Consider the following 25246-nt stretch of genomic DNA (forward strand, 5'->3'; position numbering starts at 1 on the left):
ATCATCAGCAGGGGGAAAGCAATGGCAGACCTGCGTGTCTCCCTGGAAAGGTTTCCTTTAAAATTGCCATAAATGTGTCTTCTTAACATTTGTTTGACTTCAGGAGTCCAATAAAATGCTCTCCGTATAATAAGTGTAAAAGGATGCCAACAGTGTGTCATTGGCCACATTTACAGCAGGAGATAAAAGTTAGGCTTTCCTCTTTACACACTTTGAGCTGCCTAAAAGCCAGCAGAGATGTAAAACGCAGAGGATGTGAACTTAGGACTCTGCAAGATGCATAACTCAACAACAAACCATGGCAAGAAAAATAAAAAATGCACAGCAGATGGCATATGATGGCAGGGAAAAGAAAGCGTGAAGTCAGCAGCCAAAAGAAGATACATGTGGAAAAGGATACATACAGTCAGTAGACTGCTTCTAAAAAGGGATGCACACAACAAAACTCACTTAATTAAAAGGATGACAGACTTGGTGAGTTAAAATAAGAAGAAAATTTAGGGTCAGTTATTTAGTGATATGGGATTTACAGATGCCAGGCGCCTAGGTAACTATTGTGCTGGTTTCAGCTTTACTAAACAGTGTGACATTTACAGCACAAATAGGTGTGCACCTTGCGGTTCCTTCTCATTGAACTCCCATGGAAAATTACAACGGTCCAATGTATAACAATTACAAGACAGGACAAACATAACTTTTGCTCATAGCAACCATTTAGAAAGTTACCCTCTTTTATTGTTTTAACCAACAATAGAAAACCAACAGGTGACACATAATTTAATTGTTATTAACAACCCTGCCACAATGCCTCTGGTACAACCTTCATTTAATGACCAAAAGAATTTCAAAATATCTTCTGGTATTTCTTCTCAAAAAACTGTAAAGTGTTAAAGGAATCCTCTAATGAAATAAATGTATCAGCTACCATTGTCGCCCTCTGTGGCAAATGCTAGCTGCCTGCCAAACTTTGAGTCACTGAACCAGAAATAACCCTTATTCTGAACTTATGAATTCTATGTGACTTACCTGATCTGCTAGTGAATTAATCAAAGCTAGTTCAGGATAACTTTCAGGCAATTAGCATTTTTAGAATGGGATAAGCAATCTTTTATGTAGCTCCCAGTGAAGGAGTGAAGGGGAATACTATAGATTGTCACTTCAGTGACATCTCTTAAGTCTGCGGACATTACATCCAAGATGGTGGTACCTAGCATCAGTCTCAGGCTTTTTGGATGCCAACACAAGGAAGGCTTTTGTGGGTAAATAACATGACATAACTTATGTTAAAATAACATGCACAAAACATGTTAAAAACATATATAATCGAATGGAAAGTTTTTTGTTATAGTGAACGGTCTGGTGATAGGATGCCTTTAATCCCTCGGCAATAAAATGCCCAGATTTTTATTCTTATTGCTTGACTTTTTATATACTCTGCCTGTACTGTCATACAGTATGAGCAGTACCAAATTCATTCTCCAGCAAAATTATTTTAGCTCTTACCTAAAAATTGTTGATGGTGCTGGCTTTGGGCAATTACAGTCTGCTCAACTGATGCACCTGTCTGTTGTCCACTTCCTGGAAATCCATCTCCCACTCCGTCCACTTTCTGCATAGGCTTATACCTGTCAAATGAAGAATCGACTTTAAATACATCAGTGTTTAGTCTTGTCTGATATGTTGCTGTAAATGGTTAGGTTAAAAATAGTTTTGAGAAGGCCATGAAATATCTGTCGTCAGGAACTCAAATTACACCATGGTTATGTCTAGTATATCTTAATGGGGATAAGAAGAGATCATGTGGTCCCCATGAACAGCTGGATGCAGGTATGGCTGCAGTTAGCATGTGGCTCACCTTGTGGCAAATGTATTGCCAAATTTTCAGTGGCCGACAATTGTGATTTAGCAGACAGCCAGTAGTTTTTAGAAAGCACTAGCAACAAAAAAATAAATAAAAACGAGTACACAGCATAATTCTCAAATAATTAAACTTTAGAAAAAAAACACTAAATGCCCATTCACTGTACATGCCTCTAGGTGCCCCTAACTGTAAAACTCCAACAATTACGTTTGCATTATGCATGTATCAGTATACAACTCCACCCATAACGCCTCAGCACCCTCACCATCAACAAAGTCCTCTTTCTCACTCACTTATAGATCACCTCTCACATAGAGACAAACCCCGCCACCTTTTAATTTTACCCGGTCTCTCCGAAAGAGCATAGCCAGGAATATTAATAGCCCAATCATGTGAAGAACAAAGCCAAGATGATCTTATTTTTTTCTTAAAAAGGTAATTTTTCTCAGTTTAAACATTTGATATGTTTTTTATTTTCTATTGTGAATAAAATATGAGATTTGCAAATCATTGCATTCTGTTTTTATGTAGATTTTACACAGCGTCCCAACTTTTTGGGAGTTGGGGTTGTACATGACTTCATAAAAGCAAGTGATGCAACTTTTTCAAGCACTGTATGCCACAATCAGGCTGGACAGAAGGGCGGTAATGAGCGATTCCATCAGAAAGGTTTTATGGTGTGCACCAGTAACATGCACTAGCTAAATGCAGCATAGCCCTGGTTGGTTCACAGTGCTGAGCAGGGAATTATAGGAAGAATATAGCAGGCGCAGGCATAGAATACCTTTGTAAACAACCAGATCTCTTACAACCTGCAGTTATCACATCTGCCATGGGATAGACTGCTCTGTGCTACAGCAACATTCTTGTAGCAACAAATAGCAGGTATCTATCCATATACATAGATAACACTGAAATTTCAAAACATATTACAAACTGGCTAGTAAGAGTAACACTTTCATTCCTTCATGAATATATGGATTCACTGGATATAAGATTTTCCAGTGACTGGGACAAAACTGTTTAAAGGAGAACTATGGGGTCAGTGTTTTTCCCCATAGTTCTCCTTGGGGTAACGGGAGGACACAAACTAGCGTCCTCCTGTTACCCTAAGCTCAGTATACCGCGAGCTACAGCTCGCGGTATACTGAGACGCCGCACCTGGAGCGGATCCCGACTTAGATGACGGGATCCGCCCAGCTGCGTGAGTGACAGCTGGCTCTGCCTATCTAGAGGCAGAGCCAGCTGTACCCGCCCCCTCCCCCGTCCGTTCCGCCAGTCAGCGCTGGCAGATCGGAGCGGGGAGAGGGGAATCCAGCCCCTCCCCCTGTCACGGCAGAGAGCCGTGACAGGATCGAGAGGTGAGGGAACCCGGTATGTGTTCTCTCACCTCCCGATCTACTGAGCCGACCTGTCACAGGTCGGCTTAGAACTATGAGGTGAGTGGAAATCACTCATGTCATAGTTCTCCTTTAAGGTCTTGATGTTGAGTATTCTTCTGGATAGGCTTCCCTGCAGCTGCTGAAGTTCATTTAACACTTGTCTAAGATCTGGTGAGCCATTTTGTTCAGTATGTCTTTTTGTCCCTTTGACATAAGTGTGAACTGGGCCTTACTCATTGCAGAATGCTTCTTTTGTGCTATTATTTGGACTATAAATTTGGTTTCACCTACCTCTTCTACAGTATAATGGATAAGCTAAAGCTAATAAAGAGACAAATATGAATACTTGTATATATTGCATCAAAATACACATAATTTTTTAATTGTATACGCTAACTATATAAAGTTTTTTTTATATCTACTTGCAGTCAAGCCTCAAATATTCTTTAGCCACGAAAAAAAAACTCAGATGTTACAAATAAATCATTTAGGGTGAAGGTTACCTTTAGCTCAGCTTTAGTCTCCTGATTTACAACGTCTTTACAATATACCCCGAGGCAGCAGAGTGAATTTCAAACATACAGGTTATAAAGAACTCAGCCCACATGTGAATGAATGTCCACCCACACAGTCGACATTAGAAGGCATCAGAACATAGTTAACAAACTCCAATTAAAAACTTTTAGAAAAATCTCTTTTTATCAGTTGCTGGTAGCATGAACAGAATGACTAATTCTTTAAATAGTTATTCATACAATCTGTATACTACTACTACAACTACTACTAATTATAAGAATACTTATAAAATTAGAGTTATAGATTATAAAATGATTTAATCATGTATTTACATAGTTACATAGTATTTGAGGTTGAATAAAGACATAAGTCCATCAAATCCAACCTATTGCGTGCATGTACATGGTTCTGCTGATGTGTGCGTACTTATAGGTCCTTGTGTGATCTCATTCTTCAGAGTACCGTACCCCTGTATGTTACGGTCCTTAAGGGAAATCGTCCAAAAGCTTCTTGAATGATTCCACACTCTTAGCTGAAATCACTGCATGTGGCAGCGAGTTCCAGACCCTAACCATTCTAACTGAGAAGAACCCCTTCGCCCCTTGTGCTGAAATTTTTTCTCCACCAATTTTAGATGGTGGCCTCTAGTGTTTGTTATGGAGTTAATCGTAAAGAGTTTGTTGCTAATGTTGCTATCACCATTGAACATTTTGTACATGAAAATCATGTCTCCCCTTAATCTCCTTACTTCTAACGAGAACATATTTAAATTTAGTAGCCTTGTCTCATAGCTCTGGTCCTCCATCCCCTTAATGAGTTTGGTTGCCCTCCGCTGGACTCTTTCCAGCTCAAGGACATCCTTTCTGTGGACTGGTGACCAAAACTGGACCGCATACTCCAGATGAGGCTGAACCAGTGATCTGTATAGTGGCACAATTATAGACTTGTCCCTGCAAAACATCCCCTTCTTAATACAGGACAGGACTCTACATGCTTTGTTTACAGCAGTCTGGCACTGCAAGCTATTATTCAATCTGTGGTCTACAATGACCCCCAAATCTTTTTCCATTTCTGACTTTCCTAGTGGCACACCCATAATTGTATAGCCCATTTGCCTATTTTTAAACTATTCGTTTTTTAAATAAAATAATGATGCCTTATTTGTACTCTCTTCTATCTCATAGTGATATTGGCTATAGTTTCATTGAATTGCGGATGCAAAAAGAAACTATGCAACAGATTGCAAGACAATCAATGAATTCATCATGCACTCATTAATTTATAAATAATATGACAATCATAACATACTCTATTATGAAATCTATATTGAATTTTAGCCAAAATACACAGTTTTATGAGCCTCCCTGAAGTTATTTTAACTTGTTACTAAGGGTTTTGCCTCCCAGGGACCAGGGCGTTAACTGCCCTTTCCCTGTCCAATGAGAGAGCCTCAGTGTCTAATAAGGGAATTCTTAGTGGATATAGGAATTGCAGTTGATGGAGTTTACCCCTGAAAACAGGAAAGTCAACCACCTAGTAAGAAAATGAAACTCTTTCCAGATCACAAAAGGAGACTTTTCTGGCTAGCAAAGGTAATAGCAGGCACCTTGTGGCATCAGAAGTTAGAAGGACTTTTATTATTAAAATTTGTAACTCACTTTTAACTATAGCTTTAGTACAAGTTGTCCATTAAGGCATGCCTCCACTGCCCCGAGTGCACCCCACTTGGTCCAATAATTACCCCTGTCGCTGCTCCAGCAAAATTCACTGTGCAGCTCTATATGCAGCTGAATATTGTAATATTATATTTATTATTTAATGAAACAGTAATACAGGTATTCCTCACTTAACGACCGAGTTCCGTTCCTACGACCAGGTCGTTAAACGGATTGGTCGTTAAGTGAGGAACTCTATACAGTACTGTACTGCATTAGTACAGTACTGTAAAGCATTGCAGATGTACAGTACCGAACAGTGTACTGTACATCGGGCAATGAAAATACTTACCGGGACCCGCAGTGAAGATCGGAGGACGTCACTTCCCCCGGCGACACGGCGCACTGACGCGCAAGGTCGGAGGTCGATCGGCGGTCCGTCGTAAGTGCGAGTGGTCGCAAAACAGGTGAGTCGGCAAGCGAGGAACATCTGTATTCAAAAATTTAATTTGTTTACAATCTGGCCATACAATATGCATGTAATATGAGGGTCTACTTAAACTATATTTTATATAACTTTATCCAATCTGGCAGACCCTTGCACTGCATGCTCATCCGTGAATAGCACATAAGATTGTAATTTGTGCAGTAAGCTTTAGTCCTGAATATATTACATTTAAAGAAAGTATATACAAAAACATTATACTGGTGCATCCTTTAAGCATTCACAAAGAGTTTGGGCTTAATAACCAGAGCAATTCAAATATAATGTTGGGTTACAAGGTGAAATCTTTCATAATCCTAGTGAGAGAAAGTAGAAGTCATTATTTACTATTCATCCTTTTGTCCCAGGTGCAGTTGTATCCCCATTGTGAAACTAAGAGTTCCATCACAGCAACAAAATTTAAAACCACGAGTAAATAAAATATACTGTACAAAAACTCAATTATAGCAGAACCCCCAAAAATCTCATTCTCAGGTCTGTATGGCAGAACTGCACCCATTGCATTTACATACCTTTGTTTCTGCTGCATGGGTTGCTGTCGCATAGCCATATATTGCATGTCCTCTTGTAATCGATTAAGAGGGGAATCTGGCTTGACACGAATCCCATAATAATGGTATTTGGAGTTACCCCTTTGATAAAATAACAAGTATTCAGGGAGGTGAATAAAAATTATTTTGCAAGCAATTGCATGCATAATTCAACATAAAAAGCTATTTCCACAAATCCAAAAATGATCAAATTAGGTAAAAATACATAAAGAAGCTCAATGCGCGACATAAACCCAAAGATAATGTATTCTGCATAATTCTGATTACACAGAGCATGAGTAGGAACAATTCTTATAATCTACTAATAAGTACTGACTACAGAATGACAGCTTTGTGAAACAAGCAAGTCACTTTCAGTTACCTTAAAATAGAACTCCAGCTTTAAATGTATATATATATATATATAAAAAAAATATATATATGAACATTGGCCCAGCTTGGCACAATGTAAATATACAGTACTGTGCAAAAGTTTTAGGCAAGTGTGAAAAAATGATGTAATGTAAGAATGCTCTCAGAAATAAAAGTGTTAATAGTTTCTTTTTTTTATCAATGAACAATAGAAAGTAAATGAACAAAAGAGAAATCCAAATCAAATCAATATTTGGTGTGACCGCCCTCTGCCTGCCAAACAGCATTAATTCTTCTAGGTACACTTGTACACAGTTTTTGAAGGAACTCAGAAGGTGGGTTGTTCCAAACATCTTGGAGAACTAACCATAGATCTTCTGTGGATGTCGGCTGCCTCAAATCCATCTTTCTCTTCATGTAATCCCAGACAGACTCGATGATGTTGAGATAAGGGCTCTGTGGTGGCCAAACTATCACTTCCAGGACTCCTTGTTCTTCTTTACAATGAGAATAGTTCTTAATGACATTGGCTGTACATTTGGGGTTGTTGTCCTGCTGCACAATAAATTTGGGGCCAATCACACGCCTCCCTGCTGGTATGGCATGATGGATAAGCATCTGCTTGTATTTCTCAGTATTGAGAACCATTGATCCTGACCAAATTTCAAACTCCATTGGAAGAAATGCAGCTCAACTATGTACAAAAACATAGGAACTGGGGTGCAGAAAAATGGCAGCAGATGCTCTACACACACACACGCTTTTTTTTCTACAAAACTTGTAACAACCTATATAAGTGACCTCTAGATCATTTATACATGGCAACAATTTTAGCAAACTTCAAGGTCTATGGTTTGATAACAGATAAAACTTCTAGCACAAAAAATTTAAAGCCTAACTCCAACCACCAAAATGTTTTATTTAGTTTTAGATGAAATGGGGAAGACTTCATGGTGTTTGTTAGTTTTTAGTGCCGCTTCTGTCCCTGTTCGAGAGCTTTATCCTTGTTTCCTACCCCAATAATAAATACAATTAATTTATTAGGCAGTTTAAAAAAATGATGCATAGATGCACATTGAATCAGAAATGAAACATAAGTGGCATTTTCAGTAAAGATAAAAAGGGGACCTGTTAAAAGTTCTTGCGCTCCAAAAGAGCCTGTAATCCATAAAGCAGGCACCTTTAGATGATCCTCACTATGCCCAGGTTCCCTGCTATTTGTGCCCCAGATTTTGGACATTTCAACCACAATGAAGATCTTACAAAGACACAAGATGGCACCTTGAGGTGACTTCTCTAAGGACTAGGAGCCATTTTAGGTATGAACCCCCAAATGATTAGCATATGTGTGGTAATGGCAACCCACCAGAATTCATTGTTTTGAAGTCAGTGTAGTACAAAATGGAATCTATGGGATTTCTATAGAAACTCTTTATTGAGTAAGGCCATCGTTTACAAAATGATTTGCGTATCAAATATATACATTTGTTATATGAATGTTTTACAGAACTGTTTTATTTTAGGATGTTTGATGTTTGTTGAAACGCCGAACTAAATGCCATTCCCATCTTACATTTAATAGAGCTTTATAAAAAAAAATATTTTAACATTTGATCTGGGGGTGATGAACCCCTTCCCTTACTTCTTCTGCAGGCTGACCCCATGCATTCAAACTTATAAAATAAACTCCATTATAACAAGGGTTCTATTTGTTTGCTTTAGAGCAACCGAATGGCTTTGTGTTTGGTGGCAAACTCAGTAAAACACAGAACAGTGTCACACTTACTGCTCTATCTTAGGTTGTACTTTAGGAAAATAGGCATTTTACAATAAACATTTAAACTGTACTCAAAAGATCAGTAGAAACCGGAAAACGTTTGCAGCATTATTTAGAACCCACTTAACACCGTTAGTAGAAAAGCAAAAAAAATCTGCATACTAACCTAGTACCCAGTCTTCTCGTTCGGAGTCCCATGAATATGGAGCGGATAAGTTTTCCAAAGGAGGCAGCATTGACTGGGTCTAGTTTGTGCTCCTGACAGTGTCTAAGGTAATGATTGTAGAGAGTGCTTCTGGGAAGGCTTACTCCCTCAGCAGTTTCATAGTTGTCCAGCAGCCACTGGAGCTAGAAGAAACAGACATATTCCAAGTTAACAACTCATGAGAAATAGAAACATCTCATTAGATGTTTACTAAGAACAAAGCCCAGATAAATTATTCCATGCCATTATTATGTTGGAAGCAGGAATCTTGGTTCCTTTTTAGTAGGTTTCAATATAGGTAAACACGTTCTATATAAGAGGCTACTTAAAAACATAGTAATAGAAGATTAATATACATAATAAAATGGCTAACAAAAATATTAGATTTTTTATTGTTCCTATAAAAGTCAAGGTTTTAAATGAAAATGATATTGGAAAGTACAATTGCTTTAATTTAAAACAGCTGAAGATGAGCCATTTCAATCTTTGCTCCAGTTACCAGAGAGAGCTTCCAATTTTTTATTTCCCTTAGTAGCCATTAGGTTTTATAATTATGTCCATTAGAGGACTGCTTGATTTTCACATTGAGTATTGAGGAGCATTTTGTAAAATTTCTAGTTTTCCTTGTATTTATAGAATGAGCCAATAACACTAAGTGGGCAAATCAGAGCTAAATGGTAAAAAGGGAGAAAGGAAACATTGTACATTATAAAAAAGAGGGAGGTACAGAAATCTAAATGAACAGTGAAAATGTAGTAGGACTTTAAACTGAATCTGGCATCAGATATATATTTTTTCATTTTAAATGCATGCAAGTAATGCAAATGTGTATTGCCTTCAGGTATTTATTACCTCTCAAAGATCACAGTACTTCACCCTCACACTGCCTTTATCTATCCCTCTCTCCAGAAGGTATGAACCATCTTTGTTCATGTATTATCCAGGGTCAGCATTTACTTTTTGAACGGAGATGCTGGCTCAGAGATGACAGTCAGGTAAACTCTGGTGCCTGTGCCTTGAGACTTCCTAAAAAGTTACAATGTTGCAGTCTGATAACTGGGGGAGAGGAGAGGGAAATGCTTTCTCCTACCTGGAGTAGACAGACAACGTTATCTTAACCAAGGCAAAGTCACTTGTAAAATAGCTAAAAGATCCACTTTAAGGAAACAATGATGGATACTTGTGCCCATTGCTGTAGGCTCTAGTACTAATTAATGGAAGAAATCAACCAAAGCCATTAAGTTTATGGTAATTGCCCACTGATATTCCCCTGATCTACTTATTAAAAAGAGACAAGTTTCTCCACTAAAGTGAAGCTGACCATGCATTTGGCAATTCTGGAAGCTTTCCATCAGCTGTCAGTCAAAAAACAGTTTGCTTGCTGGAAATAACCAGTAAACAGAAATCTGCCTCCTAATGTTTTGTTATCAGTTGTGAATGGCCATATGATCAAAACTGTATAGATTGAAGACAATGTGATCCCTGCTGTAAGAAAGATTTCTGAGGCCTATAAGATACATACAATTGCTTATTGAATCAAAAGCTGAAGATCAACTTTGAAAACTGTGCACAATTACCAAATGTAGGGCCAGCATAAGGGGGATACAGGTTTGAGTTACGGACATAGCTAAAGTGGGTCATTAGGAAAGGAGATCAAGAGAAGTACATAACTGAAGTGAGATCACCAAGTAGTATGTTCAAGTTGACAGATCAGAGCCTATAAATAAATAAAACAGTAAGGTGGATTTTCAACTGGATGATTGGAGGGGTAATTGACTTAACCTTTCTTACATGCTAATATATACTACAATTCATAGCACAATATACTTTATAGTGTAATGTATTAGTCTTCTAAGATAGTTACCTCATTCTAGATGTCACCAAGGTTTGTTTGGCATATAAGGCATAATAAATAATGTCACCACTAAGCACTGTTAATAAATATAAACAATGCTACATAAATATATCCATTACATTCTTCAACACAATTTACAGAACACTGGGCTTATAAAGATAATTTTGGGATCGTTGCCATTAAAAAAATCTAATGTACACATGTATTACAAACTACCAAATTATATTTGAATTTGACCATTTATGTTTCAATATTTTAGATATAGAGATAGATGAATAGATAGATAGATAGATAAACATACTACATAGAAAGTATTCACCATGTACTCAAGAACTGAAATCATAGTATGCAGTTTGTTAAAGCTTTGTAAGTAAACAGCTATGCTTATGCTGTTAGGAGTGTATGCTAAAAAAAATAAAAAATATACATTAATGGTTTGCAATGTGTTTGAACTGCACGCCCCCACACGACATAAAGAACTTATAGTAAAGAATGAAGATAGTTTTCTTAAGTTTAAGAATTTAGACTCATCCAGCTAAAGTAGTCTGTATTTACATTGACCCAATGTTCCAAATAGAGAGAGAAAATCATGAGAGGCTGTGGGTGGATGATAGCTGGTGATAAGAGAGAATAAACAGTTTGCACATTCCATTTTCACAGATTGGAGACGATATAAAAGGAATTTAAAGCAAATAAGAACAAAATGAGAAAATGAACATTTAATATTAGCTTCAAATAAAGATAGCAAAACTCATAAAGATATACATTCAGATTATTATAATAGTCAGCTGTGTTTACTGCATGATTGTAATATATGCATCATATGCCCTAAAAAGTGTGTAGCTGTAGAAAAAAACTATATTATGATATATATGTCCCTAAAAAAACATCTTGTACTGCCCCTCTCCTAACCAAGGTCACTTTAACACGATCAGACATCAAAGGCTTACTAGCTGTGTCCAAGTGCACGATTCCATTGATTAAAATTGCACTGGCTGCCCAGATAGCAATGTCAAGCAGAGTGCCACAGCCTATGATGGCAATGCAGAAATCCAGATCAGATTTAGGTGATAATATTTTTTTTATAAGAGGTACAGTATCTTTAATAATATTCAAATCAAGTCTCACTCACTAATTTGACTCCATCATATGGCAAGAGAGAGGGAACCTCATTCTCTCTTCATTGCTTGCATTACTTGACCACCCAAATCTGGTCATTCATTTACAATGGTGTACACTGAACACCATTATTTCACAAAAGCCGTTTGTGAATTATGATATTACCAGAAGGCCAGTAAAATCTAATACTATGTTACCTCATGGAATAAGGCGCTGTTGTATGGGGAATTAGACATTTGCACAGAATCCCTTGATACATAAATGTATATTTGACATTTAGCTATCTATCTATTGAGGCTAGTGTTTGGTGTTTTATCGTGTTTCCAAAAAATGCGATACCTCATGGAATATTGCAAGATATTTTGCAGCACCATTCATTTAGAATGGCACTATACAGGTGAAACTCGAATAATTAGAATATCGTGCAAAGTTCATTTATTTCACTAATGCAACTTAAAAGGTGAAACTAATATATGAGATAGACTCATTACATGCAAAGCAAGATAGTTCAAACCGTGATTTGTCATAATTGTGATGATTATGGCTTACAGCTCATGAAAACCCCAAGAACCCCAAATCCAAAATCTCAAAAAAGTAGAATATTACATGCAATCAATAAAACAAGGATTGTACATAGAACAATATTGAACCTCTGAAAAGTACAAGCATGCATATGTACTCAGTACTTGGTTTGGGCCCCTTTTGTAGCAATTACTGCAATTACTTTTGCACGATATTCTAATTATTCGAGTTTCACCTGTAATGCACAACTACAGTAGGTGGCAACATACCTGAGCTGCATTGCACCACAATGCACCACAATGCACATGCCCTGCAATGAAGTGTGCTGCATTTAAAAAAAAAATCCTGGGACATTTTTAGCTATTGTAGAGCATTGGCAGCCCATTTTAAATGTTAAGGCATGCGTGGTAATTGCCCGCAACAGACAAGTAAAAGACTCAGAGTATACAGGGTTTCTTTCTGGACTGAGGTGTTGACAAAATATACACCTGCTGCATTCTCCTTGACGTGGTTACAAAGAAGGGCCCCCTTCTCACACTCTGTAAGCAACAGCAGGACATCATTTGGTCTATCCCAATAGTATTTCAATAATAAACTTTAGTCATATTTTGGTGGCAAGGTGGCAGTTTTGTTTCATATAATGCCTTATAGGGACAGCATAAGAAGATGCTTTTCAGCTTATCTTATGGCTCTTGTTTGCCTTATGTTAGTATGGATGCTGACGAAGAGACACAGAATAATTTTCCCTATATTGTTTTAAAGTGTCTCTGCTATCAGAACTGGTGTCATAATGAGTTACACCAGTGTCATACATATAGTAAGTTCCAAGTAAGTCAAAACCTTCCAGGAAAGACATGAACCTCTTTATCAAACATAAGTTCTGTATATCAAGTTGTCTCATTACAATTCTGAAACTTAAATACCCCATTGTTGCAATAGAATGCAATGCAATGAGAGAATATACAATTGACTTCACCTTTAGGCTAATTCATATATTGTTGTGTTTTTTTTATAGTGCAATTTATTTCAAAAACAGATAAAAAGGTGGATGGCTTATGAGGTCAATGAACAATGAGCAGAGACAATATAACAGTGTACGGATGGGATCTGCATAGCATTTAGAAAAAGACCAGAAACTGAATACAGGCACTCAGAGCTTTCCTCTTTCACAGAATGGCTTAGGACCCAGGTGTACAGAACATGAACATAAAATATAAACCATCAAGATCAAAGAGTCTTGGCTCCTGCATTTAGAATTCATGTTGTTTTGCAGGAAAAGAGAATGCAGGTGAGGCTTGATATTAGTATCACAAAAGAGTCTCTCGTGGAGAAGGGCACAATGCAAAACATGAATTTCACATCTCATTGGTATTCTCTTTGCTGTAAGAGAGGATGCTAGGTAGGTATTGCAGCATGCCCAGTGATCTTGCTACAGAGCTACACAATATTTACAGCAAGCTTTTAGAAACTTGTAAACCCTGAATAACACTATTAAAAGGACACTTTTCACTTAATCATCATTTAAAGACAACAGGCCTTTTTGCTCAAAAAAACTGGAGAAAACTGCAAAGATGCAAGTGTGGCCAAAACCATTCAAATTAGGTTGCAGCTCTTGTGTTAAGAAAAAATGAAAGAACTCCACTTTTACTTTTTACCTGGAAATTTGCTTTTCACTAATGAATCAGCCCTATTGTGTTTAAGCAATAAGTGAATACCAATAAAATTAATGTTTACATAACATACTCTTGAAACTGTGTTGCGGGTGCAGTGTGTTGGCAAAACGTGTACTTGCTGCAGATTACAGGGGGCGCTAAATCAAATTAAGATACAGGCAGCATTTGAAATGTATTTAAATAAAATGCATTCACTTGTGTTTTTAATATCGGACTGCAGTTTAGTTTTTATGGGTGAATAGCTAAATACACATTTAAAATACATACATTTGAACTGTTTTACCTGTCACTGGAAGATAAACCAGCAGATAAAGGTGCTGCCTGCATGCTGGGAGTGTACTACGGCCGAACAAAATTTAAAATGCAAGGTTCACAAGCATATACTGTATGTATTTCAACTGTGTATTTTACATATTTGAATGGAGATCTGCTTTTTGTAACAATGTATAATAAGGTTAAGACTAATACTGGGTCACACATACAGTATTTCTATATCTTAAAATGCCTGATATTGGGTAGTTATAAAAAGCATAAAGCTTACAATCCTATCCCGCAGCCTGGCATAATGCCCAGCAGTAGAGTTAGACTTAAATGACAGGCTGTTTTTGGCTCATACAGGAGGCAACCATGATTTCTGATCAATGTAGCATGTACTGGTAGTGGAAAATTAAGAATGGACATTTCTGAGCATCACTGGCTCCTAGCATAATAATCGTAATGATCTGTCAAAATTACACAAGAAAAACTCAAAATGGATGTATTACAATGTTGCCAATAACTTCATAGTCATTTAGAAAACTAGTAAATATATATTTTATGTCATAAAAACATCCGCCTATACAAGGCCAAATTTGATAACGCCCAAACATACTTTTACAGCCCAACTATGGAAGGTAGGCAACAAAGTTAATCTGATGATACCATATTAAATTTGGGAAAATTAATAAATACAAATAAAGTGGTAGATAAAAAAAAATGTATACATGGTAATAAGAGATATGATTTTTCTAAACTTATTACAATAAAATAAATATTCCTATTTACTGTTCTGCTGGCGTACAGTGAAAATCTATCAAGCATTTTAACTCTTAACCCTTGGCTAAGGTGTACAGAATATTATTTATCACATATTGTACAAGCAAATCTGATGGCAAGATCAATTATATTCTCTGACCTTTACATGTAATCTGTGTTAATTAGACTACAGATACATTTGGAAAGGTGAACAGTGCCTTGCCTACCCCCAAAGCAGGTCTGATAAGCACAAACTCTCTATTTACAGAGAATAAATGCGCTAGATGGATAATGACCTATTCCTAATTAGCATTTAATAATGAGGCACAGTACAGATACTAGTCTTATTAAAATTCCCAGTATATTGTGTACTGGGTACAGCTTAACGATAAAAAAAACAAATACTATTTATGGTAACTGTGGTAGGCCAATAAAACAAATGCAAGTTTTTTAAATAAACCATACAATGGTGGAGTTATTAATCTCTGAATCCAGGAAACGTAAAGTGAAGCTGATATGAACATAAGCAGATCAAATTTACATGAACATAAACAGATAAAAATAACCCCCCCCCCCACCACCCCCAAGAATAGCCAAGAAATGTTTCTTGCACATACATGTAGTTGCCAAGACAACTGCTTAAGTGCAAATAGAAGACACTTGAGGAAAGTATCTGTATTGCATTGTGGGATGTGATGGCGGTGTGCCAGAGGTCTTCTTAAAATCGAGGACTGTATACAGCTGTGGAAAAAGGGCTTCCCTGGTACTCAGAAGAAGATTCCTGACAATGAAACGCTTGTGTAAGCACCTTTGGGATCTGTTTTTAGATCATATTAATTGCAATTATGTACATGCAATGTAAGGTAACCACAACAAAGCAGAGCACAAAAACATTAAATCAGAACTCCAGCCAAAAATAACAAGATAAAAATGAATAGCTAATTCATAAAATAACAAAACCAGATTTTTGCTGCCATATTCAGCTTCAATGCAGAGATTTTCTGCACAGTACTCTTTTTCTGCGGTTACATGTGCTCAGTTTGAGGGCCAGTATCATTCAACCTACTTTCTATGAGCCCCTGTTGTCCTGGACCAGCCTGTAGCAGGCAAGTAAAATAAAGAAGGAGCACAGTGATTGGCTAATCTCTCGGTCAGTCTGCTCTCCTCTTTTTAGAAGGATTATTTTCAGGACATGAATGGACTGGATCCTTGAGCTATTCCTCCTTTTACACTCTAGCCCTGCTGTACAGGGATTTCACTAAGTCAAACTCACCAAGTCAAACTCAAGTACTTAAGGTGCCCATACGCCTTACGATTATCGGACAAAACTTTTCGTCCGATGATCGAATAGTCGTACAATTAATTACGAAATGCGGTAATTGATTTGCCGTATTTTCATTAGCGCAAGCGCAGTGTAGATCGTACGACTTTAACGGACGGAAACGCCAGCAACCTTACGACAATCGTACGATCTAGCAAAGTTTTCAAACATGCTTGACCGTCAAAAGTCGTACGATTGTACAGTAATGTCGGTCGGACACTGCAATGCACACATACGATTATCGACGAAAAGTCGATCGCATACGAAAATTGTACGATAATCGTAAGGTGTATGGACACCTTTACACTGCTTGCATTTAAAAAATACATTTAATTGTGCATTAAAGGAGAACTATGAGGTGAGTGTTTTTCACTCACCTCATAGTTCTAGCCGACCTGTGACAATGAGACTGTCACAGGTCGGCTCAGTAGATCGGGAAGTGAGCGAACACGTACCGGCGTTCGCTCACTTCTTGATCCTGTCATGGCTCTCTGCCGTGACAGTGGAGTGGCTGTATTCCCCCCTCCCTGCTCTGATCCTCCAGCACTGACTGGCGGAACGGACGGGGAGGGGGAGGGTACAGCTGTCTCTGCCTCTAGATAGGCAGAGCCTGCTGTCACTCACGCAGCTGGGCGGATACAGACATAATTGTCGGGATCCGATTCAGCTGCGGCGTCTCAGCATACCTCGAGCTGTAGCTCGCGGTATACTGAGCTTAGGGTGAAGGAAGGACACTAGTTTGTGTCCTCCCGTTACCCTAAGGAGAACTATGGGGAAAAGCCCTAACCCCATAGTTCTCCTTTAATGATTACAGAGCTGTGGTAGTTGGTGTCTTTAATATCTACTTAGAGTTCAGCTTTAAAGTAGCTCTAAACCCCAGGTCATTAAGGACATGGCTCCAAGGGCATCTATCCGAGGCACGGACTAGATTCTCAGGCTATATATTCTGCGCTCTAAATAATTTTAACACCCTTAAGTAGCTTTATAAATAAGTAAATGTTAACATAAAAGTAAAAACACACAGTTCTCCCTTAAAAAAACACATCTTAATAGTCTAAGTGTACAAACTATAACAAATCTAACAAAAATGTGTAAATAATTTGCATGAATAAAAAAACCCCATAAATAATTATGAATTCATTCACAATGAGTAGTCAGTGTCCATAAACAAATAGATCTATGTCCAAAGCTTAATTCTTTTAAATGTCCTCTTGCGCAAAAAATGCGCACCATGCATACTAGTCCTCCTAAAGTACTCTTTCCACACATCATGACACTTCCCCTGTGAAAAACAAACTCGCCGACTTCAATTGACCTCTTTAATAATGAGTAGGAATAAACCAATGCATAGGAATAACCCTGTCCTTTTTGTATTTTCCATCGTTATATACATGACAAAACGACTCTTTCCACCCATCATGACACTTCCCCAGTGAAAAACAAACTCGCCGACTTCAATTGACCTCTTTAATAATGAGTAGGAATAAACCAATGCATAGGAATAATCCTGCCCTTTTAGTATTTTCCACCATTAGATACATGAAGCAAAGAAAAGAAATGTCCATATTTTAAAAATGCCCCTGTTTAAACATTTTTCACTTATAAGTAAAAGTGCTCTGCCCAGCACTAAGGAATAACACTTTATCCTCTTCTGTGTGTGCATACTTACTTGCATGATAACGTCACATCACTTTGCTCCTGACAATGCATTTTGTCTTGGTAAAATTCATCAGGAGCAACCAAAGTGATGTTCTTAAGAGTGGATCAAATAAACCATCTATTAGATAGTGGTTATTTTAAGGGAGCACTGTATGTATGTAGATTTATGTTAACAAATCTTTAAAATATTTAAAGAGCGGCTTAAGGTTTTTTTTTTTTATACTATCTAGAGTGCACAATATCTTTTTATTTGTATACTCCACTAGATGGAATTTTGTTCTGCTGCTATGGAGGTATTTGAATTTGTTAGCAATGGGGTGTTGCTAAAATACTTAAGGAATTAATATGATAAATTATACAGGATTTATATAATACCAACAGAATGAAAAGTGAATTACCAAATGAAGGGAGACAGTACAGTTACAATACAATTTTAATACAGGAGGGTTAGGAGGGCCCTGCTCATGAGAGCTTACAATCTAGTAGGAAGGGAATCACAAGTCAGATGATTTAGAAAGTACTTTCAGACAGTTAATACATGTAATGGAAAAACAGATTTGTACATGGTGGGATATGGTCACAAGAATGCCAAAGAAGGCATTACCCCTAGGAGATAAAGATGGGTTGTTCCCCCAAATGATGGGTTAAATGGCAAAGCATCCAGTGATGAATAGTTGTTTTTTTATCACTGCGAGAGGAAACTTTTGGGGTTGCTTATTCAAAGATGAAAGAAACTACAGAAGTTAGAAACTAGAATCCAAGAGTTTGTTACCATTTAAAGGCACAAATAGATCTAATCATTAGAAAATGATAGTAGATCATGACAGAGAAATTGAAAATTATGAAGAAAAAAATTGGAATAAGAGAACTGGAAGACAGGTATTAGGGAATTGGAAAGTCATTGTAATTGTAATTAGAGAAGTGATCTAACAGTTACATTTAATAAAGAATTTAAGAAAGGGAAGAAGGAAGGGATACTGGACAAAAAAAGAGGGTAAGTATTTGGCTCCTGTAGCCGGAAGGATTCCAACAATATATTATGTTCCTAAAATACATAAAAGCTAAGTTCTAAAATCCCAGGAGACCTACAGGTAGTGAGGAAGTCTCTTAATTTACGAAAGGCAAATAGGCTGTTTACTTTGGAATGGAATTGACACTTTCCCATTACCCAAGTGAAGCTCTGCTGACTGCCATCATTCAGTAATATGCAAGCAAAAATACTTTTTTTTTAGTTTACTTGCACATGATTGGGTATTCTTTGTAAAGTAACATTTCACCAAGACAAGGGGGGGACTTTCCCTGCAAAGTGCAAATTCCTTTGCAAAGTGAACAGCATTTTTGTCTTTAGTTAATCAACTCCTCTGTCTTTCAAATTGAGAGAATATATAGATTTTTATTTGCAGCCTGTGGTAAACACCACCTGGTCTTTTCTGAAACATAGTAAGTATTTGATTACTCTACTAAAAGAAATAGCATATGAGGATGAATCTATTTTTATTACGGTAGATGTAAACTCCCTTTGATCTAATATTAAGCAGACCTATGGTCTTGCAGTGAGATGGATTTTAGAAGAAAAGTCAGAATTAAAGCCAAAACAGATTATAATGAAGTGTTTGGACTTTGCTATGGGCCAAAATAATTTTTGGTATGTGAATTGCTTTATTCAAGGAACTAGGGTGGCAATAAGAGGGGGTAAAAATGGGGGAATAGGTATTCTCCTAATGTTGCTAATATTTTATGTCTAAATGGGAAGAAAAATGTATATGAGACTGGTCTGTGATTTTATGGAAGGATTTTAAAGATGATATTTTCATTACCTGAATAGGAAGGCCTGAGACAGTGGAAGCATGGATTTTTAGGATCAGTCTAGGGTGCTAATAGAAAGATTTAAACAGAAAGGGTATAAGAAGAAAGAGTAGGAGGTTACGCTTCAAAGGATAGCAGGTATGGGTAGGGAGTTCCTTCCATTAGATAAACCGGAAAGGATTAATTGTAACTAGAATTATGAATACACTTTCATTACTGACTATAGTATACAATATAAAACATTTAGAAATACTATTAAAAAGCATTGCCCAATCCTTCTAAAAGATAGGATTTTTGACCAATTTTTGCCTAAGGTTCCAAATATTAAGTAAGAGTCTTAAATTGTATAAAAAAAAGTATTTAAACACGGGAGAGGCTCCAATATGGAAACAGACATATCTAGGGATAAATATGCTTAATACAGTAAAATATAGATGTATAATTACGTTGTTTTATTACCAGCAACTGAATTGGAATGGTCTATAAGTGTATTTTGTTTTTATGCACTTTTTATTAAGACTGAACAAATTAGAGAGAGTAGCAGCTCTGGTGCCAAATGTGTGGATGGGGAAAATTCAAGGACAGTAGGTGGGTCAGGGTGTGTAGATGTGAGGTGGTGGAGGAGATATAGAACACTTACATGTGATGAGAGGTGAGGTGGTGGGACACTTCTGATGGTATGGTCATGGGGTCTCGTCGTTTTCGTGGGAGGGCGTCACAAAGGTCGGTGGGCTATCTCGATCCTTGCGTGGAATCTGGTCAAAAACCAATGTGGATGGAAAGCAATAGCAAAGTTCAGAATGTCTGCGAGTGTATTGTGGCATTGCATGGCATTACCCCGGTGATAGGTGGCCTCAATGTCACCCAGGGTTCTCAGCCAGAGGGGCTTAGTGGCTCCAGGAAGACATTACTGGTGCCTTTTCAGTCCTTTCCAGGTTTTCTGGATCCTAGTTGGGATCCTGGAGCCAGGAGATTTCTTAGAGCTCTGGGTGGGAGGAAATCTCCAGTCCTGGGTCCATGCTTTGGTAGTGACCGGCACCTAATTGTGCACCTGTGTACATCCCTCATGAAGAGTGTGCTGGGATGTGTTCAGGGCCCCACCGGAGTTCAGTCAGGAGAACTCCACCCAGGAGTCAGCGTGGAGGCCAGTGCAGCAGGGAGCTGCAGGTTCGTGAAACATATTGGGAGGATTGGCATGTTATTGCGGTTGTCTGGAGGAACCAGACAGTGGCCCTGAAGATTGAGGCTGGAGCAGCAGTGCTGCAAGAGAGACTTATTAAAAGATTGGGACACCGTGAGTGTATGGGACAACTCAAGGATTGGTGAGCCCTTATCTGTCATATGCTACAGCAAGCTATTTATGTTGGATTTCGTGATTATCTACCGTTTTGAAAGAAAACACAGAGTCTTTATTTTCTTTCAAAATGGTAGATAATCACGAAATCCAACATAAATAGCTTGCTGTAGCGTATGACAGATAAGGGCTCACCAATGTGACATCTTCACGCACGGCAGCAGTAGGGTAGTGGTGCATTGCTCCTGAGAGGATTGAGTCTTATTCCTTTTCAGTAGGTTCAGAGCACTTTCGTCTGTAAGTGAATTTGGGTTTTTACATTTTTTTTAAAATAAAAGTTTTTACACAATGGTGATCTCTTCCCTTTGCTTTCTATCTAATGGTGGAATTTCCTTGGGAGCTATAAGTAGAAAGGACAAGATTATTCAGTGCATCTGTACAAACCAATTTAGTGCTACTACCTACTCCAAATCAGTTAACAAGTTGGATAAATATGGTTTGGGGATATTTATGTTTTCTGTAAATTCTATCCATTTTTTTTAAAACATTATATAATTGCTAGACAAGGCATTTTTTTATTTAATGTTATTAAAAAAATACAATTTCAGCACCTCCATGAATTAAAAAAAAAAAAAAAAAATCTGTGACCAAGCTCTCATCCTCCTAAAACACTTTTTTCCCCTCATTTATTAAAATGAATGGAACTACTTGTTTTCCCTCATTTATTAAAATGAGTGGAGCTTCATTTTCTTTAGAGTCCTGAAGCAAGCAAATAAGGGAGCATACTGCTGCTTTATAAATGAGCCCCTAAGTGTGAGATTGTCCCAAACATAATATTTCTAGTTCATGCATAACTTCTTTTTCCAGCAGTATTTCTCTTATTATAACATTGAGACTGATCATGTCACTAAGGCAGGCAGACCCCCCACACTGATTTGACTATTTTGAGTTTGGCTTTTGTTCAAATTCTGTTTTAATCAAAACTATTATATCAGCACCCTGTGTTAAAGAAGACCTACTAAGAACAAGGATGCCTAAACATCATACACGGCAGAGGAAGAATCACAAGCAGTAGCATTGCACAATAAAAATAAAATCATTACATTTATTACTATTTTTTTTATAGGTTATCTATTCTGTTACTTTAGCGTGTCTTTTGGATAAGTGGCCAATTTAACCTGGTAATCCATGCTAAATGATAATACTTTATTATATGCCATATGACCCGATAGGACTTAATGAGAGAAGCAGAGCATGCCATTTGTCTTATAAGTGATATTATTGGTTTATCACACTCTGGTATCTGCATTGCATGCTGTGGATCATGATTTAGATCATGTAATATATTGTACAAAAGTACCGTATTGAATATCTTGTTTACCAAAGCAACATATATCCAGAGCTACCAATAAAGCTTTTCCTATATTACAATCTTGCAGTATACACATTTTTTTCTCTTGAAGGTAACAATATGCCAGGAGTAATGCCTATGAGAAACAAGTGGTTTTACATTCAATCCCTCTTTACATCTTACTCACACCTATGTTACAAAAACACGGGTCAACTCATCGTTTTGAATGAGTTTGTTGTTTTTGGGAGGGAACGGAGACCTACACCTTATTTTGTGGGCATGCACTAAAGATGTAGCATGAGGCTTGTTATGTGTAAATGGATTTAAAGTGAAACTATAGCCAAATGGTTTTCTTTGGGTTTAGAATGTGGAGGGATAAGAAACGCTGTCAGGTTTTTTTAAAGCAGAACTCCAGGGAAATTTTTTCTTAACCCTTGCACTGCAAGGTTTAAGTGATCGTTTTTACCTAGGTTAAAAAATACAGTTACATCTACCCGATCCTTGGAGACAGCTTGCTCTTACACTGGTCTCTTCTACCTGTCTCCTCTTCTGCTGCAGCCATGGAATCTCCCTGTGATCTCATGTCCTATACACTGTGTATAGAACATGATGACTTACTGGACTTTAGACCGCTGCAGCTGAGGAGGAGCAAGGAGGAAATTACCAGTCTAAGAGCAAGCCAACTCAGACGATCAGGTGAGTATAACTTTGTTATTTTTCAACCTAGACAAAAACGAGCACTTAACCCTTACAGTGCAGGGGTAGCCCCACTGCAAGGGTTAAGAATAATTTTCCCCAGAGTTCTGCTTTAAATTACACTTCCAATAAAAAAGGGGGACTTTTAGGTACCACATTTGCTATAAAACATGACTTGCCACACTCACCTCTGTTTCCCTGGTGTCAGGGCAGAGTCACGTGTGCTTAGGTTGTCCCAAGCAAAGGAAGAGAAAGGTCCCTATTGCATCACACTGCTTGTTTTAGAGAATAGAACTGGATTCTAAGAAATATCTAACCACAAATATCAGGTTTGTAAGTAATGAATCTTGACTTGCTATAAAAAGCATTTACAAGAAGGTGACACAACATTCTAAAAACGGCTTGTGGCAATGCAGATCCAATATGCTTTTAATATTTGTTTGTATATAGGGTTGCTTATAAATAAGCATAATAATGTTTTATTCTAACCGTGGCAATATAAAAGTTCCCTTTTTTAATTTTAAAGTTTATTTCAAAGTGTTTGAGATGCAGCTTTATTCAAGAAAATAATGACGAGTGGAATTAATAGTAAATAAAGTTTTCATTGATGTCTGTTTCCCCAATGGAGAGACTTTCCTTTACTGTCATAGAAGTAAAAAAGTAGAAAGTTAACTTTTGACATTTGTCATGTTTTGGATATGTATCAGTCTGTAAAGAGAAGAGAAAGCACTTTTGAGAGGGATATACCTACAAGCTACCAGGCCTAGTCGTACAAAATAACTCCAGTATGAACACCGCAGTGAAAGGAAAGTAATTTCAGAAAATGTTATGACTTAATCTCTTCTGGACCTTTATACTGAAAATAAAACATACAATTTTAAGAGGGAAAGACATGCTGCACAATGGCTTATAAAAGTGTAAGTTAAAAGAAACCCCAACAAACTGCTGATTGGCAGGCTTTATATGACAGAGACTGTGTAAGTCTCTTCTGCCATAAATGCACAATGCACAGACCCCCAGCATGGTGAGATGAAGTAACCCCCATGCGCATGCACAAGAGGGAGTCACGTCATCAGGGCCCGACCAGTCAAGCAGCTGAAGAGTCGAAACCCAGAAGACCAGGAAAAAGATGGAAGCATCTGTTCGCAGGTAAGTCTTCCATAATGTGCTAATAAGCTGTGCATACAAACACATTATGGCTAAAAGCTTCCGGAGCCCCTGTTTTAATTTGTTTAATAGAAATTTCCGCTTTCAGTTACAAGTCCAACAAGACCTCATTGAGTCCAAAGTTTCATTTCTACTGTTTGCAGTTCAGTAACTAAGCCAGTTTCCACAAAATGCGGGTCCTTAATGATCTGTCTCCTGCAATCAGTTGTGGGGTCATATCGTACTACAGGAAACAGATAACATGGATACCACTACTGCTCTAAAGAGCTTTTCAATTACTTTTTACAGTCAACTTCAATTTTGTAAGATTACAAAGCACAATAATGTACAACATATGTCAATTGTCTTATGAAGTTTGTTTTTGAATAGGTAAATTAGAATAATACTTTAATAGCCAGATCTACATAAAATAAAAAAATAAAAAAAAAACAAGCAGTATCTTGCAGTGTTTTTGAAAGACAATCCAAAAGTACAAGTCCCAGATAACTTGTAATTTCATTAAATAATGTAAGTGATTATTTAAAGACATTTTAGTGTGAATGACTGACTCATTCTAATTGAAATGAGATAACATATTGACACTTTCATTTTGAAAAGTTGCATGACAAAGGAACTTGTGCTTTTGAGAAATGAAATGCACAAACATGAAAAAAAAAATTAGCCAGAAATCAAGCATGCGGAAGGGAGGTAGTAACAAAAGCTAAACTTACATGGCTGTTGAGAAGCGAACTTCTGTGACTTGAAAGGCCGTCAGACTTTTGCAGTGTCTCAATCGCCATTTCAATCTGATAATAGATGTCATTGAAAACAGGCTCAAGACAAGATAGCATTAAAAAGCAAAAGCATCACTGACAGATAATTTAAAGTTTATCAAGAATACTATTCAAAACAGTCAACAAATACAAAGATAATAACACAAAGATGGCATGCAGTTCATTATCTCAGCGCCCGCCACCAAATAAAAAA

At 37.4% G+C, this 25246-nt stretch overlaps 1 protein-coding gene across 1 annotated transcript in view; it reads right to left on the reverse strand.

The window, feature by feature from the left end:
- Positions 1-25246, reverse strand: part of RFX3 (regulatory factor X3) — a 220370-nt gene that overhangs the window by 26593 nt on the left and 168531 nt on the right. The window contains exons 5-8 of the mRNA XM_018562046.1: positions 24991-25065; positions 8765-8946; positions 6432-6551; positions 1504-1625 (exon numbers count right to left, since the gene is read on the reverse strand). Of these exons, the coding sequence (XP_018417548.1) occupies positions 1504-1625; positions 6432-6551; positions 8765-8946; positions 24991-25065 (499 nt within the window). The remainder of the gene's footprint in view (positions 1-1503; positions 1626-6431; positions 6552-8764; positions 8947-24990; positions 25066-25246) is intronic.

The sequence above is a fragment of the Nanorana parkeri genome, unplaced genomic scaffold, assembly GCF_000935625.1.
Source record: "Nanorana parkeri isolate BGI_ZX_2015 unplaced genomic scaffold, ASM93562v1 scaffold558, whole genome shotgun sequence".
Classification (NCBI taxonomy): Eukaryota; Metazoa; Chordata; class Amphibia; order Anura; family Dicroglossidae; genus Nanorana; species Nanorana parkeri.